This window comes from Neurospora hispaniola, assembly GCF_033458365.1.
Source record: "Neurospora hispaniola strain FGSC 10403 chromosome Unknown B0T23scaffold_4, whole genome shotgun sequence".
NCBI classification, from domain to species: domain Eukaryota; kingdom Fungi; phylum Ascomycota; class Sordariomycetes; order Sordariales; family Sordariaceae; genus Neurospora; species Neurospora hispaniola.
Genome location: NW_026944409.1, coordinates 1666227 through 1685304, shown reverse-complemented (window position 1 = coordinate 1685304; position 19078 = coordinate 1666227). Strand labels below are relative to the sequence as shown.

The following is a 19078-nucleotide window of genomic DNA, read 5'->3' as shown; positions in this document are numbered from 1 at the left end:
CACTACGTAATATTCGTTTGATAACTAATATAGATCCCATTTCACTAACGTACAATACAGGACTAGTTTGTTTGCTTCTTGGTTCTTCTTACAATGATGAGGGTTCCCATTCAGAACGTCAAGATACCAGCTCACAGCATCTATCCGCGAGAATCTTGGCCGCTCTTCCGAGTCTAATCAGATCTGGCTTTACTGTACCGACCTAACATACCAACCACGGCTGGATTGTATATCAATACAACTGATCAACGCAGAAGATCCTCCAAAGTATTCACCCGACTTCTCTCACAGCTTCAGCTGATTATTTCACTTACCGCCAAGTTCCTACCAAATAACGGTAGTTGGTTGTTTTCTTCCATCGTTTAACCAATTTAATACATCTGCAAAAATCAAATGAGAATTTTCCGTAGAGTCGGCAGTTTACATGGAGCAAACAAAGAAAGTACCTAGTTGACGTTTGCCAAAGGTATGATGATGTATGACGGACGAAGATAAGATGAAGAGAGAGCGAGAGGAGAAAAAAAAAGGGGGGGGGGGGGGGGGGGCTTGATAGTTGGTAATCTAGTGTAACCAATAAACAGTTTATGGGAATCACTTAATCATTGCGTGTGGTAATTCTACAAAAACGTACTCGAACACAGGATCTCTACCACATAGGCATATAGCCCCTCGCAGCGGGTCCTGACCGCATATATACCCAAGACCAAGTCATTCCAAGTCTATAATTACAGTGTGACTCATCCTCAGCAAATGTAAAACCACACGTCCTACTCAATCAGCAGTCAACCTCGTCTTTTCATCCATGTTGCCCATTGTTAAGCTATTTATAAAACAATGTCAGTGTTCACTCAGGCATAAACACCTGAATCCCAACTCCATCCTGCTAGAAATGACCTCCTCCTCCTCTCCCTCCACCACCACCACCACCACCACCTGACATCACCGGAGGATGAGTTCCCGGTGTTAAAATATGCGGAGGATGATGAAAGCTCCCGTGTCCATGTGGTGTCATTGGTGGTATCGGTGGCGGAGGAGGACCACCCATATTGAACATCGGTTGCCCCGGGTACCCGCCAGTGGGAGGATGAGAAGTAGGAGGAGGGGGCACCATACCCGGAGGACCAGGTGGGAATGGACTTGGGCTAGCACCAGGGCCTCCGGAACCTCCTCCTTGATAATTGAATTCATTGAAAACACTTCGACTTCCGTCGTCCGTTTCTTCTTCATCATATTTCCCCTCGTCTTCTTCTTCTGATGTAGCACTCGGCGGTCCCTGTCGCCCCCGATGTCCATGTCCATGACTGTGACTGTGGCTACCACCGCTCTTACTCGAGTGTTTCGAGGAACGGGATTTCCTCTCACTCCCACTCTTGGGCGGCTTCCATTGCCTTGCCGCTGTTACCTGCGCTGGTTGCTGCTGCTGCTGCTCTCCCCCTTCGTAACCAGCACCAGACCCATAGCCACTAGTCCTTGACTCAATAAAGTAAAACTCCTGCTTTACTCTTCCACAGTTACTGTCGCTACTGACCCACGAGTGCCCCGATCGTCTAGAGCGTTTGGAACTACTGGCGCTGCTCCTCATCTCGCAATCCAGATCTCCCGATGTGTCGTTATCGAGGTATGTTGTCTCGTAAACACGCACGGCTTTGACCTTACGCGGGTTTCGACCGCAAAAGTAGACGAGCGCACCGACAGCTGCGCAATCGGGAAGACGCTTTTCGCGGCAGGTGCGAATGGAGGAGCCGGAGGATGTGGAGGAGGCAGACGAGCGGCTTGAAGGTCGGCATGACATTTTGTTTGATCGGTTTTGGGTATAAAGAAAATATAAGTATAATATGTAGCAGTGAGGAAAAAGATCAAGCGCAGTTGGATGTTATGTGTCTCTTTGTAATAGCGAAGGAGGGCGTCCAGTTCTGGTCGTGAGAAGTGTTGGTTTTAGGGTCAGGTACTTGTGTTCGTTCGAGCAAAATCAGTCTCAGAAATGAGACACAGGGCCAATTCCCCTACAAAGCTTTGCGGATAGGACGAAGAGCAGAATATAAAACCTCAACGACACAACTGACAATGACAAGCTTGTTGGATGTGAAGAAAAAGGTCAAGAACAGCAGTGTAAGATAGCTGGGGACGGAGGTAAATATTCAGACACAAACACGGACCGCACTATTGCACGAGTGTCCCCTTGGAACACACCTGCCGTGACGGAGCAATCAACCGAAACCACCGCGCCCGCATTCGAGTCATGACGAAATTGTCTTACAGCCTTGCCCCTGTATATAGCGTCATTTGGAAAGGAGCAGGCCTTGCCCGACTGGGAGGAATGGTGTGTTTTCTGCCTGCCTGCCCGTTCATCTGCATGTTTCCTACAACGGAGGCATGGGGATGATGGAGACGGAGACCGAGAGACAGACCAGCGTCAACGTCAAGGGGGTGTTGTTGGAAATACCTGCATTTGTGCAGGTACATACAGCTCCTGGCCCTCAGGCAACGGGACTAGACTGGACTTTCAAGTTGTATGTGTGGTTCGTCATCGGCCATCTGGTTCGTCGCCGTTTGGAAATGTCTAGTTGGGATGTCCACTCCCGTGGATGGCGGCAGGATCAGGAGGGTGTTGTAAGGGTGTTGCAAGGGAAGAGAGTGCTCCTCAGTCAGGCGTGCTGGGTAACGAGCTGGATTGAAGCCAGATCTTAAGCCGGCGCTCACCGTGCCACGCTCCGATATCAAGACACTGGCAACACCATCCGGACTACATGGCGCATGTCGGAAAATAAAACACAAAAAGCATGACATTCACTCGCTTTGATGCCATCTGCTTTGATGAAGAACTTGAAAGCCAGGAAAAGGTGCGCGGCCGTCCTGGTATCTGATAACAGACGTAGAGCGGCTTAAAGGGTGGGTGCATTCGTTCTGATCACAAGCTTGGCGGTCAAGATGCGGTTATCCGTCTGCATGCTTTAGTTCCTTTTTTTTTTTTTTTTTTTTTTTTTTTTTTTTTTTTTTTTTTTTTTTTTTTTTTTTCCGGTGCCTGTCTGGATGCCTGTGAACTCATGTCAGATCCCTTTTTGGGTGTACTTGCGGGGTAATCCAGGACCCCGTCAGAAGATTAGGTGAATGACTTTGTCTATCAATCCGAGGAAAGACGAAGCGTGACAATTAGCCAGATGCTTCATAATCTTGCCACTTAAATTTCGACCAGAAATGTTGAGGCTGTCGATTCAAGCTGAGGGGTATCGCATTGCTTACCCATATTGGTCTCAAGGTGCACTTCCATTCAGAAGGCTTCCAGGATCGAGCAAGTGAACTCGGGCGAGCCACCCAATGAATTAGTGAGACAGCAATTGAGGTCAGTCCAAAAAGTCTTCTTGTTTTGATTGTTTTACCCGCTTCATAACCAGGAAGGATGGCTGTGACCGCCACTCTTTCAGCACCATCCCAAACTTGTACTTCCCATATCTATGGCGTAGGTAGCAAACTGATTCTTTGACTGGAATCAGGGCGGAAGCTACCTCTAAGGGCAAGCGCCTATTCCCAAGGCCACTGACTGGAGATACAGGATTCCAACCGGATGGGCATACATCCAATTATCAACACTTCTGCCCGCTTGCCCGCCTACTTCTCAAGGACGTGCTCATAGACACAAGCCTCAAGCGCCGAAAGCTGTGCATACGAGAAACCATAGAGAATTGATGGAGAAGAGGTGGGAGAACGAGGGCCCTCTAGGGCCAGACGGGCAGCTACATTCCAGGTTGCTGGCACCCAATTAGAGACTCGCCCGCCTTCGAGGTTTTTGTATGTAACATGCTGCTACTATGCTTGCTTGTTCAAGTTGAGTGGTGGCTGGCGTACCTGTTGACGCAGAGAGCAGTTTTGCGTGAAATCTCTAAGAGTGTTTTATTTCTTTTCGTTGCGGGATGGAGTATGGGGCATGACGTGATGAGCGAGCTACGGTCATGTCAGGACCATCTGGCTTAGCAAAGCGCTCAGTTTTCCCTTGATCCATTCTTATTATCGCCCTTTGCCTCGTCTTTCTTTCCTTGGCGGGGGTGAATCACACACACTTGCAGGTAAGATAAACAGTCGGCGTCTTGGTTGGAGTATCAGCTGTTTAGTCACAGGGAGCACAAGCTCAGTGGGCCGGGAAATCAGTCATGAATTCTGATGGAACTTGAGGCGGAAAAGAGAGCCGGCTTCGTATGGCTCTCATCTTTCTGCTCTAGTCCGTTACTAGTTGAGGGACTCGAAACCCCTTGAACTCTGAAACACGAAAGGCTTGAGAATAAGTGGAGAAGTCTTTACTTACAGCAGAGAGAACGAATGTGTAGTGTTTGCACCAAGTAAGCCCAATTCGCGTGGGTGACAGGCAAAATAGCCGAACAGATTGCTACTGACCAAAGGAATATTAACCTGGGGTGCGGTTCGGCAGTCTGTAAGACCGTAACAACGGGCCCAACTCTGTCGTCTCTGACCAGACTTTTGAGCCAGTCATGGCCATGCGTGGGCAAAGAAGAGATCCCAGAGACATCTATCGGTACCAAGCAGGGTCGTCTCCCAGTCTATTACATGGTATTGTTCCTTTAAGTCTCTTCATGGTCAAGTGCCCAGACCTCCGGGTGTACCGGCTGGGAAGCCCGGTGAGCTCTCGTGTCACCTAGACCGGAAGACCGGCGATGGAATGGACGGGACATATGTATAAGTTTGTATCATGATCTTGTCTTCGTGGGTCTCCAACTTGCCCAAGTCAAATAAGGCTCGAGCCAAACGAGGAAATGCGCCGCCAAGCTGGAGAGAATAGTTGCGACAGGGAGTTGTTGTTGTTGGGTGACATTCAGTCCACAGCTTGACTCGACACTTTGACAGGCGGAACTGCGGTTTTGGCGCTGGGTCAAGTTGTGCTGGAAATGGACTCCACCGAGAGCATGTTTCTGAACCCACAAATATGGCGCTGAAGGAGTGGAGTGGGTCTAGCCACATTGAAACATCAAATCGATGTCGAGAAGCGGAAAGCCAAAACGGAGCCTGTGGGCCTTGGCATTTCATGGCATAGCCAGGACACGGGAAGCACGAAGGGAATGGCCAACAACAGATTAATTCCACGGACATTGCCTACTAGCGTAGTGTACAATGGGAAATCTCGACGATCTTCGGCCATCACGAAGTCTCTTGAACGGTTCACTGGTTTAATTTTATCCATCTTTCCAAGCCCTGGTAGTGTAGGTATCTACCCACACCATGTGGCGGGAATCAGGTAGTGTACATGTCCGTTGAATGTCACCCAAAGCACCAGTTTCAACACGAAGCCCAGCTGAATGCAATGTCCAAGTCCAGCCGATGCTGGCATGCATCATTACCTTGCAATGTGCAGCTCGGCGCCCCTTCCGCCCATCATCTTCAACCTTCAAGTGCCGCCAAGCTAAACTCAATGGACTTTTGTTACTCTGGGGTTCTTGACTGGCAAGAGGGAGCGGCCGGTTCATCTCGCCAAGCCTTTTCCCCTCGGGGACTGGAGAGAAGAACATAAAATGCTTGGCGGCCGGACCCCCCCAGCCCGCCAGGAACGGCACCGCTGCAACCTCAAATGGAGCCACAAGGAGTGCAACCCTCCCTAACAACACTTGTTCCTGAATTGTTCGGACCCGGGGGGTTGTGCCGTTCGGTCTGTCTTTCTCTCTTTCCACCCTTTCCACAACGTGGAGCTGGTTTTCTCTTGCTTGATCTCGTCCTTTTCCTTGGACACACAACCGGCCAGAAAGCAGAGGGAGGACCTACGGGAATGATCCATTCTGCAGTGCAATTTGGCCCCATCGCAATTTTCAGTCTGTTTTGCGCCTTCCCGATCCGTGCAACCCCCAGTTTCCGCAGCCCGATCCTTCCCAGCTTTCATTGAATTCGGTCGGACCTTCCATTTCATGCCCTCTCTTGGCGATTTCACCACTTTGCTCAGCCAGAGGCAGTCGAAAGCTCACCCAGTCTACTCCACTCACCTCCCTCCCTCGCTACCGCTCTACCGCCTTATATTTCAACGACACTCCTTTCTTACGGCGAGGCGCATAACATAGGGGGAGGACTGTGCCATTGTCTCCCAAGCGGGCGGTCAATGGCCTTTAGAGGCCCGATGTACTTTTGACATCGATTGACGTTATCGACTTTTCGCATCGGGGCCGCTGAGCGCCAGCGCACACCAAATCCAAGTCTGCAGCGGCCATGGATCCCAGCGACAGCAAGCTTGGTTTGCCAGAGAGGAGGCGATCACGGAGGACGTCAGTGAGGCATTCGCTGACTCTACGGACTGAAGGAATGGACGAATTTCCTCCTCCAGAGGACCCGGCTCTGGCTTCGGTAGCAGACCATGACATGCGACGCAGTTTACCGCATGACCCCAGCCCAGCGGTGGTGGCACTGGGGCAGGAATTGGGAGACGAGGGCGTGGGCCAAGGAGGTCGTCAGAGTAGGGCAAGGATAACGACAACGTCGCCAACATCTACACCGATACTACCAGCGCAGCCCTTTTTGCAGGCAGAATTGCGGCCAGCTCAAGAAAGTTCATCTGGGGCGAACGCCGGTATGGCAGCGACAACTCCTCTATCAACGTTGACCACATTCTCTCCGGAACTACCACAGGCCCCTCTTCGTCCACCAAGCCCAACAAAACCAGCAAGCTCAGCAGCAGATCCCCTGGCCTTGAGACACGATGGCGCAACGAGCCCAAACTTATCATCCCAACATATGGGCATAGATGCCGCTCATTCCGCCAGTGTACATGGCCCAATACAGCCGTCAGGTCCCTCTCACGTCTACGAGCAATATACCCGCAACTTACCCTTTGGGCCACCACTGGGTCTCTCTTCTGATCCTCTACCAAGGGGTTATCCCTATCACGGACCATCCGATCCTTCTCCTTATCACATCTATCCCCAAGATGTGCATCACGCCCCCCAATACGGACGAGTCGTAACTCAGCAAGGCGAAGTCCCAGTAGTCGACTACTATGGCCCGTACGGGCATCACGAGCCGCTGCCACCCTACACCGAGCGAGACAATACAGGCCTAGGAGGAAGCAGCTCGAACTCTGTCGACCCTTCCCCTGCGCCGATTGCTGACAGCGCTCCTAGTTCCGGTCCGCCCATTGCCTTTGCTGCTGTCGTTTCTTCTCCAGCTCCCGCTTCTGCCCCCGCGTCTTCCCCTGCATTGGGTCCTGACCCCGTTGAGGAAGTGTCGGAGGGTCGAACAATACCGACAGCGCAGCCAACACAGGCACCACTTCCGTCAACTCAGACACTACCCACCACGCAGGCATCACCGACAACACAGACGGTAGCAACAGCACAGACAGGTCAGACGGAGGAGACAGGGCCGGCAGCGCAATCGGGGCAAGCAGAGGTTCTTACTGGCGCTGGAGGTCTAGGACTTGCAACCAGAAATCCGGAATTTGACTCACTGGACGATCTGCGAGCTCCTCGCCCCCGTGCTTCGACGCGAAGTTTCAATTCAACCCACAGTAACGACCAGATCGATAGGGAAAAAGCCGTCTTGTCAGAAAAAGAAACACCTTTCAAGCGTTGGATGAGAAAGCAGTGGTGTTTTGGGGTGGTTCCTAATTGGGCTTTGGTTCTCTCGTTATGCCTTCTGGTGATTGTGGGGATCGTTGCCGGCACGGTTGCCGGAGTTTTGCTGAGCAATCATGGAAAACCACCACCCAAGGAGAGCCATCCGTAAGTTGATAAGCCATGGCCCTGATAATCCGACATCATACTAATTACCATGCTAAAATAAAAACAGAAAACCCTCATCGGGAACAACCTTTCCCAGCAACGTGGTCCCCATACCAACTCCAACAGATCTTGCTCCGCTTCCAACAGGAACCTGGGGTATACCTATGATGCTCGACAAAGCCTCTAGTAACTGCTTCAAGGATCCTACACAGTCGAAAAGTTGGGACTGCCATTTCGTCCCCTCGGGCATGTACTTGTCGCTTGAACATTCCGCCCAAAACGGTTATACATTCACGATCAATTGTAACCACTCTCTCACCATGTTCAACAACGTCTATTCATACGGCGAGCAGCCAGCTTTGCTCGTGAATCCTCGGGCACTGGTGCTGGTCAATGACACGTCTGAAGTTAATCGGGGCCCTGCTTGGTTCCAGGCCGTCCCTTACATGAAGACCGTCATTCTTCCCCACGATTCACTCAACATTACCACTACAGGAGGTACGGCGAAGATGCGCCGTGGATGGGGTAGCAAGAATTTCAATAAAAGCAAAGGCAACGAAGCGCAACCAGGAGACAAACCTTGGATCTGCAACTGGCCCCAGACGACGTTCGAGCTCTTTATTTTTGCTCAACAGAACTCGAGCTGGTCGGTCAACACTCAAAGCCTTCCGCCGCCCTCGGTAACCTCCTCTGTCCCAGCTTCGACGGACTCCACGACAATGACAGTAGTGGTCACGAAAACAGAGACCGACCACGTAGTATCACCGACAGCAAGCCCGTTTCCATCGTCGACTTGGCCACCGGACGGCTACAACCACTACATAACAAAGTCACTTGGACAACACCTTCGGGATGGCGATGTGGACTATCATCCCCATAGACACCGTCAATTTGAGGCCGACCATCACGGCCAAGAGTCCTTCTCGAGTGACACACCATCATCAACCTCCGGGCCTGCGCCTTCTTTCGCGTCAGGTCTGCTAGGCACTGGGCCCCGTGGCGACGGGTTCGCTCCTCCGCCCCCAGGTTATCCTCGAGTCATCAAAATGGAGGAACGCCGCTATTCCGATGCGCCGATTCCGGAATGCACACAGTTCGAAATACTTCCCAATGGACAAGCCGCTCAGCCCGTTCGCGATGCAAACGGAAATATGGTTGTCGTCACCATGTATCCACCTGAGGCTACCCAGACTAGCTCACCACGCTCATCACGTCGCTCGGACAAGAGGTTCACGGACTGGGACCTTGATTTCGATGAAGAGGATGATAGTCCGATTTGGAGCCCGGAGGTTTTGCGGAGGGGTGGGGGGGACGGAGGGTTGTCATACGCAAGTGATGGCGCTGTTTCGTATGGAAGCCAGTGTAACTGTGAGTGGTTTGTTACATGAGAATATGTCCTGGAAATGTTAGCGTAGTAGTATCCGAAGGTTTTCGTGGGGCTTTGCATAGCGGTTTGCATATCGGTGGATTTTTCCATTACCAGGCGTTAGTTTTGGACATATTAAGGTTGGGTGGAGTGGAACTGATCTTTTCTACGTACGCCATGTACTTATTCGTGAGCGAGTGATGCTTGTAGATTGGATATCACTGATGTCGTGTTCATGAAAAATTCAAGTGTATAACAGATCAAGACAACGCCGTACCCCATGCTCCCTTCTAGATTGACATCAGAGAAATTATCCATTATATATAGAGCATCATGTATCGCTCAATCAGACACCGGGCCTCGTCTCCGCCTTTCGCTATTTGTTCAAAAAGCCTCTGAGAGGTTATCGAACGACGGGATCTTGGACACGTCGCAGTTGAAATCTCTCTGATACGCCTTCTCAGGCAAGACACCGGCAGCCAAACCCTTTTTGTAGCTCCATTGATACCTATTATGGCACTTCATCAGTAAAGAGTTACAAGAGTTAGGCGAAGGAATGGAGTTTAGCGAGTCGGATGAGTTGAAGACAAGAAGTAGAAAGGAGGAAGAAAAAAAAGAAAAAAAATTAAAAAAAAAAAAAAAATTAAAAATTCAACTTACGCATCCTCAGTATCCCAAAGCCAATAAAACCACCCCCACCCTTTTTCAAAGCTATACATCTGCGCCTCCGCAAACATTTTCAAAAAGGTCTTGTAATCATCACTCCACTGATCCGGCGGCGCATTGGCAGCAATACAATCACACCTGCTGTCCGTGTAAGGACACCTTGGCGTCGACACATCGCTGCTCTCACTTCCCGTAAGCAGCGTCCCCGTCCACCGATTCCCCCAACCGACATTCGTCAAGTACTTTGCACAATCCGTGTCAGCCTGGGACCACTCAGCCACCAGCGTCGGACCGTAACCCCTGGAACGATCCATCGACAGCTCCGTCTGCTCCGTCCACCCCTCGCACGCGTACTTGATCTTGTCGTGATGCTTGTACACAATCTGGTTGGTGTTGAAAATGACGTACTGGTGCACGTCGAGTGCGGCGCCGTCGCCCAGGTCTTGCAATTCACCCTGCCAGTTGGCGAGGCCGCGGAAGCCATCGCCAAAGACGACGATGGCGTCTTTGACGCCGTTTTTGCGTACGAGCGCATAGGCGTCTTCGATCCATTGGAGAACGGCGTCGACGGATAAAAAAGTCATTTTCGGCTCGTTGGCCAGGCCATAGTGGGAGATGATGTTCTTGTATCGGTCCTGGGCAAAGAACTTTGAAAGTCGGTCGTGGATTTCCAGGGAACGCTTGGCGTTGAGGTCGCCGTCTGTTCCATTTAGCCAGCCGATGTAGCCCTGGCGGCCGGAGTGGTTCCACCCATTTTGGGAACCGGGGAGGCCGTGCAGGTCCAGGTTGACGCGCAGGCCGTACTTGCGGCACCACTCGATGGCGCGCAGGAGGTAGCGCCATGAGGTGCGGAAGACGTACGGGTCGCCGTCATAGGTCTGCACGGCCCAGTAGGAAAAAGGTATGCGGACGTGATCGAGTCCGGCATCGGCGATCTCCTTGAAGGTCTGTTCGGTTACAAAGGTGGCGTAGTGTTTTTCGAATACGGACTCGCACCGAGAGCCAAGGTGAGTGCAGAGCGTGTATTCGTCGACGATGCCCAAACGCAGGTCGTAGGCGAAGAGGGAAGGGGTGATGAAGGGCTCGAGACTGAGCCAGCCGCCGACGTTGACGCCTCGGGCGGGTCGCTTGGAGTAGTCCCCCCAGGGCTTGTTGAGAGCTGGGACCTGGTCGTTGGCGGCTTTGGAGTCGTCCCACTGGGAGAAGAGACCCATGACAGGTAGGTCGCCGACTGTCTGGGCCGTGTAGGTCAGGTTGAAGTCGGTCGTGTCGGCCCACTTGAAGGGATTTAGCCAGGTTGGTGCGTCGGCGGGGATGTCGTCGGGTGAAATATCGCCCAAGCCCTGTGAAGGCGTGTCGTTGCTACCCTTGCCGTCGCCGTCGTCGGACTTCTTTTTGCTGACAGTCACGGCGATAATGATGATAATGATGACGATAACCACACCGATACCAACCGCAATCCACAGCTTCTTCCGTTTCTTCTTGGGTGGTGAGGACCCTATATCATCGCTCATCTTGTCCACGGATTCATAACCACTGCTGGACGACATACTTGGCCCGCCATGGCCACCACGGAGATTCTGAAATCTCGCCATGAAGCTGCCTTTCTCTAGCATGCCACCGCTGACGTTCCGTGCCCTTATCCCCTGCTCAAGCATAGGACCGCTTGCAACCCTGAGCCGGCTTCTGTCCTCTCCTGCTCTGTTATCTGGCCGTAACCGCTCATAACTTTTGGGTTTGTCAGGCCGGGCATCCACAACTCGGTAACCCTTGTCGTCACTGTCTGTTCTCCTATGCGGGGTAAGTCGTTGGTACTCGTCGTCACTCTCCATTGCCGGGGCCCTTTTCCTCGCCCTTTCTTCTCTCTTCTTAGCCGTAAGATACTGGTACTCATCGTCGCTATCGGGTGGCACCATTCTGGGCTTAGGTCGTGTTCTGTCATCCCTGGCCGCATCTCTGGAATCCCTCGGCCTCCTTGAGGGAGCGTATCGGTACTCGTCCTCACTTTCCACCGTTGCCACCCTTGGTGGCTTGGCCCTTGCTCTCTGTCTCTCCCTTTCGCGATCCCTTTCCCGGACTCGCTCCCTCTCCCGTTCACGCTCCTTTTCCTGCTGCTCTCTCTCCCGCTCCTTCTCGCGTCGCATCCTCGACTCTCTCCGGGCCTCGCGCATGCGTTCCCTTTCCATTTCCTGCTCCCGTTCCCATGCTACATCCCTCTCGCTCTGAGCATCATAGCTTCGCTCCAGAGCTCGTTTGACCTCTTTCTTTGGGCTGGCTTTCCGCTTTGCATTCTGCTTGTTGAGCTGGGCCAGAGCTGCTGCTGAAAGGGTTGCTGAACTGCCGTTTGACGATTCTCCTCTGGGTTCTCCTCTGGTGATTGGCGGTACGCTGGTGCCGGGTTCGGGTCTCCTGCTTCTGCGCCTTGGCTCGCGACCGGCACGCTCACCGTTATCATCACTATTCCTGACCGCTGAAGAGTTGCGGCTGCGTCTCTGCGCCGACTGTCTCCTGGGCCTGTAGTCCCGTTCCGGGGACGAATCCCTTGGGGGTGGCATTATTGTTGTGCGACCACCTCCTGAAACCGACTGCTGCTGTATGCTGAGAAGAGTGGAAGAGTCATGATAGGGAAAACCGAAGAAGCAACCCAGATCGGGGGTTCAGGAGGAGAAATTGTTAGTCCCTGGGTTGGAGCCGCTGCTTCGTTGCCCGCCTGGTGGAGTGGTGACGACGACCCCTGCCACGCTATCTATTTCCTGACCTGTTCCCTGCCAACCAGCTTCGCCGGCAGGCGTGTCCCGAGCTGAGGTGGTTCTGGCTGTGATGACCTATGCAACCTCAAGGCTTCAGTGGGCAGTCTAGGCTTCAGGCTTCAGGCTTCACCAGTTGCAGTGAGGGCGTTTAGCAAGTCGCATCCATTGCGCCCAGCCTTGGTTTCAGCTTGGTCTAGCTTGGCTTGGCTCGTAGTGGGAAGAGCTGCCCTGGACAATACCTAGAGGTTAGGTACCTAGGGGTAGTCAACCTTATCCGGCCCCATCTAATTCGCCAACCTTTATAATGGTTCAGTCACAAATCAGGACTCAAAGGCCACCAGGGGGAGTGGAATGGAAAGTCAAGCAGTTGAGAAGCATGTCTGAAGGAACTGCCATCATATTATTCAGACACAGCATGGCCACGTCATGCTGACTGATCTGTACCTACCTAGCTTTTCTCCCATCTTTCTCACTTGGGATGAACCAGTTCCGCATGCACTGTCTGAGTGGTAGCAGGTCTCTCCGCTGATGGGAGGCAGGGGGGCTCGGCGGATACCGAAGCGCAGGCACCTGGCACAACCTCAAGGGGCAGGAACATGCACTATCGGAGCGACGCACGGACCGCTAAACTTGAACTGAGGAACTCCAAAAGGGCGGGGAAGATGGATGCCGAGATGGGTCCTGTCTTTCCCCTGTGCTCCAGCGGGTGGCCCGCACCGCTAATAAGGAAGGCATGGGGCCCCGCGCTGCACTTCTCGTCATTTGTTGACATAACTCTAACAAAGCCGTTGCAAGCCGACCGACCGTTATCCCGTTTTGATACAATGCCGCTTCTTTGGGAATTGTATCCCGTCGGGAGGAGAATTCTGCCATCTCCTCCTCTTCTCTTCCAATTGTTGTGGTGTGTGTTGACCTGATTGTCGTCTCATCATCGATCATTATTGCCATCCAGAATTCGGTTTGTTGTGGTTCACAATGAGAGGCTCAACTATCCGGCCCAAGGCGCAATGCCTTCGTTCGCTTTCCAAGGGCCTGACTAAACGTCCTTCGGCCGGTCTACGATCTGTCCCCGTTGCTGCTACTCTGGCGCCGTCTCTCCCGCCGCAACGAGCGTACTCGACGCACCCGCCTCATGCGAAGCTCAATCTTCCCACCGACTATTCGACAACTCCATTGCTTGCGCAGACATCCCAATCGGCGCTCAACAACCCTGAGCTGTCTCCCGAAGTCCGCAATGGCCCAACAAAGCGCATGAACATGTTCCAAGCTGTCAACGATGCTCTATCTATTGCCCTCGCCCAAGACGAATCGGTCTTGATATTTGGCGAGGACGTCGCCTTTGGTGGTGTCTTCCGCTGCACGGGAAAGCTTGCCGACACATATGGCGCCGACCGCGTCTTCAACACTCCGTTGTGCGAGCAGGGTATTATGGGCTTTGCCATTGGCGTTGCTGCCGAGGGAATGCGCCCTGTTGCCGAGATCCAGTTTGCCGACTACGTATACCCGGCTTTCGACCAGCTGGTGAACGAGGCTGCCAAGTTCAGATACAGGGATGGTTCCTGCGGGCGGAGTGCCGGGGGCTTGACGGTACGCATGCCCTGCGGAGGTGTTGGTCATGGTGGTCTCTACCACACACAGTCGCCGGAGAGCTTGTTCACACATATTCCAGGATTGCGAGTGATCATGCCCAGATCACCCATCCAGGCCAAGGGCTTGCTGTTATCCGCCATTCGCAGCAATGACCCATGTGTCTTCATGGAACCCAAGATCCTCTACCGTGCTGCCGTTGAGCAGGTGCCCACCGGGTCCTATACGCTACCATTATCCAAGGCTGAAGTGCTGAAGGAAGGAAAGGATGTGACCATCATCTCATACGGTCAACCCCTATACAAATGCGTGGATGCGTTGCAAAAGGCCGAGAAGGACTTTGGTGTCTCAGTGGAATTGATTGACCTCCGAACGGTCTATCCATGGGACAAGGAGACCGTGTTCCAGAGTGTCAGGAAGACGGGGCGCTGCATCGTGGTTCATGAATCCATGGTCAATGCCGGCATTGGTGCCGAGGTGGCCGCTGCCATCCAAGAGGACTCGGAAACCTTTGTTAGACTCGAAGCTCCTGTGGCTCGAGTTGCTGGATGGAGCATTCACACGCCTCTCATGTTCGAGGCCCTTAACATTCCGGATGTTGCGAGTGAGTAACGTTCTCCTTGTACGAGTTTGGTAAGAGCGAAATAAGCTGACATGACATTAGGGATATATGCCAACATCAAGAAGGTGTTGAACTTTTGATGATGAGCGGGAAAAAAGGAAGAAGATGGGCAAGTCGTAGCGGGGCGTTTATAATAGGCGAGTTCGGTTCTGGCGGGTGCCGTCTTGTAAATACCGACAAATACTTGATCTTGTAACGATGCCTGTTAAAGGCAACTCAACCGACTGCCCTCAACAACCCCAAACCCTGCCATGTATGCCAGTTCTTTGCCATTCTCTGAACTCGTAATCTTGTAACTCAATTGTTGTCATCGTAGCAGTGTTCTTTTGTTTACAGAAGTCGCAAAGTTAAGCAGTAAGCCGGATTCAGGATATTACTTGTAACGACAATGCAGCTCGCCAGCTGTGAAGCCCCTTGACAGCTGTCAGCCTCACAAGTAGTATCCACATCCCACTTCAGGCGGCCCCGCAGCGGTTTGGTGCCATTCGTTCCATGCTCCCGTCCCACTGACGGCGGCGGACATGCCCAAGGCGCAGCTCCATCATCTCTAGCAGCGTGGTACCGTTGATCGATAGGTACCAGCTTCACCAACTAATTACAACGAATCTACCAACCCCCACAAGTAAAGAACGCCGAGAAACCTTTTTAATCCTGTCTATTTTCTTTTAATTACCATTAGAGCACGGAATCATGGCGTCGCACAAGGAGATTGTGTACTCCTTTGTTGAGGGAGCTCCCCCTGGCGAGGTGCGCATCCTACACCGACACCAACGAGCCGAATTGCGTATGCTAACATGTTGACGTACAGCTCGCCGATGTTGTTGCAGGCACGATATTCCCCTTCGATCTTGGATCGCGACCCTACTTTCTAACGATTCCGAGCTTTCAGACATCAAGGCCCTTACTAGCTCGACCCCTAATCTGCTGAACGAGCTTGGACCGGCGTTCCAAAAGTACAACGAGGAACAGTTCACGACGGTGAAGCTCCCCGGTGGTAGCCAACCTGTTATCATTAGCTCCCATAGTTCTCTGGAGGATGGTCGTTACTACGACGTCGAGAGCTCCTCGAGCTTCGCCTACGACCACATTACTCAGGTTAGCCAGCCCACTGAGCAGCCAATGGAAAACAGCGACACATGGAACAAGTCAATAACCCAAGCGACTACAGAAAGCCAGCGATGTTCAGAGTCACGTCCTAGAAGGCGAACAGACCGACCTGGTGTAAGGAAAACAAGAACCCACGCAACATTCGAGGAGCGAAGGGCAGGGCTGATACCAGTTGCAGGAAATCCACGGTCAAGGGGCTTTCAGCCTACGTCAAGGAGCACTTTCCTAACGCCGCCTATGGCGCGTACCCGATAGAGAATGACTCCAAAATCGCGGTTGTCATTGTCGCGAACAAGTACAGCCCGAACAACTTCTGGTATGTCGCTTCGGAACGGAGCCGATTGCCTTGTCGCATACTACCCGCCTTTTGCGTTAACACGAGGTAACAGGAACGGACGTTGGCGCTCGCTATACATCTACGACCCATCCAACAACTCCATTGAGGGCTCCATCAAGGTCGACGTGCACTACTACGAGGACGGAAACGTGCGTTTGTTGACTAACAAGACAGTCACCGCGACCGTGTCGTCGGGCACCGGCAGCGGCATTGCCAAGGAGATCTCGGTGAACGAGAAGAAGTACCAGGAGGAGTTGAACAAGAGCTTCACAAGCCTCAGCGAGGGCGCTTTCAAGGGCTTGAGAAGACAGCTGCCGGTGACGAGACAGAAAATCGAGTGGGACAAGGTCGCCAGCTATCGCCTGGGACAGGATATCGGTGGTGGAAGCTCTAGGCGGTAATGGGTATATGGAAGGATGGACCTGAGTAATATAAGCCTAGGTAGTACGAAGGAGAGAGGGCGAGCACTGCTGGCAGTGGCCAACCCAAATTTAGGTCAGTACAGAAGAACCAAAGAAGGAAGAGCACAGCTCACTCATGTTTGCTGTGTCAGCGGCTGTTCGGGTGTGTCCGTGATCGCTGCCCGATGTTACAGCTGTGGGGAATTGGTTGAATAGGTCCCGCAACATCCATTGCTCTAAGAACGGAAACTTGTCTCGGCGATTCCCCCCTCACCCAGCATTAAATAACGAAGATGGGGACGGGTGTCTCGAGTGCTACACCACACTTGCCACACATATGAATGAGTGCTACGGGAGCTGGAAAAACAAAAACTTGAACAAGGTGGGAGGTGCTCGCGACGCAACAGGGCGATGGAACCGAGTCGCATACCCGTGTGGGTGCCGTGGGATGTTCCCGGTCGGGGTTGACGCAGTGGCCACAATTTTGACTCGGAGGAGTCTTGTTGAAGCGCACATGTTTGCGCCAATCACACGCCTCTGCGTATTTTGCCTGTTTCTGATTCGGTCTAGCTACCTCAGAAGGCTGCGTTGTTTCGATTTTAGGCTTGTCAAGCTATCTCCGTCGCAGTACCCAGGAGCCAGGGCAGTGGAGGTCTTGTTGCTTATGCCCCCAGGTCCCCTCCAGTCGATCCAGTCAGTTCCCCGTGAAACCATTTTTTATCTCGACTTTTTCCTCTTCCCCCTTTCTCTGTTCTTTGCACCTCGTCGCCGGCGTTAACTTTTCCTCCACGATCATTGCTTCCAGCGTCATCTCGGTCCTCCCACTCATCCGATTCACAGGGTAAGTCACGAAGCGCGCAATGGCCCGGATTGGGTCCTCTCCTGGCCTGTCAATCGGTTATCAGAGACCGTGCTGATGCTATCAACCACCTGTCCAAAAAGAAATCCCACAACACCGTCAAGATGTCCGCCGAGTTCACCTACCAGGATGTTGCCGAGCACAACACCAAGAAGGACCTCTATGTCGTGATCCACGATAAGGTGTACGACATCACCAAGTTCGTCGACGAGCACCCGTAAGTTTGTCCCGTCTTCTGTGCCGGTGTTGCACTCATAGCACGTCCCCTACGTTCCAGTGACGCCTCCCCGATCTCCAACTTTCCGCCTCCCCGCATTGGACACTCGGCATCTAGAATGGGGAAACATGTGCTGACCTGTTTTTTTTTCGTGATACACAGCGGTGGTGAGGAGGTTCTGCTTGACGTCGCTGGCCAGGACTCGACCGAGGCTTTCGAGGATGTCGGTCACTCTGACGAGGCCCGCGAAGCCCTGGAGCCCCTCCTTGTCGGCACCTTGAAGCGCCAGGTAAGAAAGAACATACATGGCTTTGGATGCCATTCGCATGTGATGATAGATCAATTTCAACTGACGTGTTGCTCTTTTCAACCAACAGGCCGGTGACCCCAAGCCCAAGGCTCCCCTTCCCAGTTCTCTTGCTCCCGCTGCTCAGACTGGCACTGCCACCGGTCTCGGCATTGGCCTCTACGCCGTCCTCGTCCTTGGTGGTCTTGCTGGCTTCGCTGCCTACCAGTACCTCCAGGCCCAGCAGGGCGCCACTGCTCCCAGCGCTTAAACGTACCCATTCGCAAATCTTCCGGTTGCTTACTGACCTATCGGCTGTCGAACAACGCCGTGGGAGGCACCGAGGGTCCGAAGATACGAGATATTTTCTCCGTTGCAGACTCCGGGGAAAGGATCAGGATACCCTGCCCCCAAACACACGAGGCCACCAAGAATCTACGGGAAGCATTTCAACGACTTTTCATGATCAAGAGTTTGCAACACCTCAACGATGATCCATGCGCAACTATTTTTCTAAGTGAAGCCGAAGCATCATCGAGCTCTTTTCTTTACCGGCGGGCTATCCTTTACCCCATCTCGACGGACATGAAACACCATGAAATGAAGATGTGTGCTGAGCGAGCCTGATTGCTTCTCTCGCTGAGAAGAACAGATCACTTCACCCTTTAACTAGGTGTTAGGATATATGGGAACAGAGAGGGATCATTATGGAAATCAACATACATTGGTCGTTACTACCCAATTGCAACAGAGACGGTACATGAACATAGCACCGAAAAACCCTTTGATGCACCTGCTTTGACATAGTCCACATTGTCGAACGTCTATTGTCAGCCAGCGGTTCGTTTACGAACATAACGCTGCCCCCAGAGTTCGTCTGTTAATAGAAGTTGCATTTGCTTACAACGAGCATCGATGCTTCTATCCCTATCTTGAAACGAGACATAATGGCTGTAGATTGGAATGCACAAATTAATGTTTGGAACCGCCATCTCGACTCAAATCTCTATATGTCCCCGCTCACGTAAACTTGAAGTGCTAATACTCGTCACATGTAAGTTTCTTGTAGGTGAAGCCGCGAGAAACGAGCCTTGCCTGGGAGTTGTAGCCTTTGCGTCTCACATGCAAGGTACCAGGTACTTCTTTCGTCTTCCATCCACCTTGATGAGAGTTT

The 19078-nt window shown here is 52.5% G+C and overlaps 6 protein-coding genes across 6 annotated transcripts; 4 read left to right on the top strand and 2 right to left on the bottom strand.

The window, feature by feature from the left end:
* Positions 1 to 560: 560 nt before the first annotated feature.
* On the bottom strand, positions 561 to 2082 carry B0T23DRAFT_140680 (uncharacterized protein). Its single transcript, XM_062832348.1, has one exon. It carries the CDS (start codon positions 1790 to 1792, stop codon positions 884 to 886), a length of 909 nt encoding a protein of 302 aa, XP_062692843.1. The 5' UTR covers positions 1793 to 2082; the 3' UTR covers positions 561 to 883.
* A 1113-nt stretch (positions 2083 to 3195) lies between these two features.
* B0T23DRAFT_404467 (uncharacterized protein) lies at positions 3196 to 3969 on the top strand (the record flags this gene model as incomplete). The annotated part of the gene is made up of 4 exons (XM_062838910.1): positions 3196 to 3248; positions 3284 to 3353; positions 3639 to 3742; positions 3885 to 3969. 4 exons carry the CDS (start codon positions 3196 to 3198, stop codon positions 3967 to 3969), a joined length of 312 nt encoding a protein of 103 aa, XP_062692842.1.
* Positions 3970 to 6198: 2229 nt separating this feature from the next.
* Positions 6199 to 9365, top strand: B0T23DRAFT_442005 (uncharacterized protein; the record flags this gene model as incomplete). The annotated part of the gene is made up of 2 exons (XM_062840800.1): positions 6199 to 7706; positions 7774 to 9365. The coding sequence occupies 2 exons, from the start codon at positions 6199 to 6201 to the stop codon at positions 9092 to 9094; spliced, it is 2829 nt and encodes a 942-aa protein (XP_062692841.1). The 3' UTR covers positions 9095 to 9365.
* A 91-nt stretch (positions 9366 to 9456) lies between these two features.
* Positions 9457 to 12293, bottom strand: B0T23DRAFT_404465 (glycoside hydrolase superfamily; the record flags this gene model as incomplete). Its single annotated transcript, XM_062838909.1, has 2 exons — positions 9457 to 9580; positions 9733 to 12293. 2 exons carry the CDS (start codon positions 12291 to 12293, stop codon positions 9457 to 9459), a joined length of 2685 nt encoding a protein of 894 aa, XP_062692840.1.
* A 1170-nt stretch (positions 12294 to 13463) lies between these two features.
* On the top strand, positions 13464 to 16542 carry B0T23DRAFT_404463 (putative F-actin-capping protein; the record flags this gene model as incomplete). Its single annotated transcript, XM_062838908.1, has 5 exons — positions 13464 to 14679; positions 15506 to 15792; positions 15866 to 15918; positions 15983 to 16120; positions 16194 to 16542. 5 exons carry the CDS (start codon positions 13464 to 13466, stop codon positions 16540 to 16542), a joined length of 2043 nt encoding a protein of 680 aa, XP_062692839.1.
* A 963-nt stretch (positions 16543 to 17505) lies between these two features.
* Positions 17506 to 18175, top strand: B0T23DRAFT_395745 (cytochrome b5-like heme/steroid binding domain-containing protein; the record flags this gene model as incomplete). Its single annotated transcript, XM_062838206.1, has 3 exons — positions 17506 to 17618; positions 17781 to 17907; positions 17996 to 18175. The coding sequence occupies 3 exons, from the start codon at positions 17506 to 17508 to the stop codon at positions 18173 to 18175; spliced, it is 420 nt and encodes a 139-aa protein (XP_062692838.1).
* Positions 18176 to 19078: the final 903 nt, after the last annotated feature.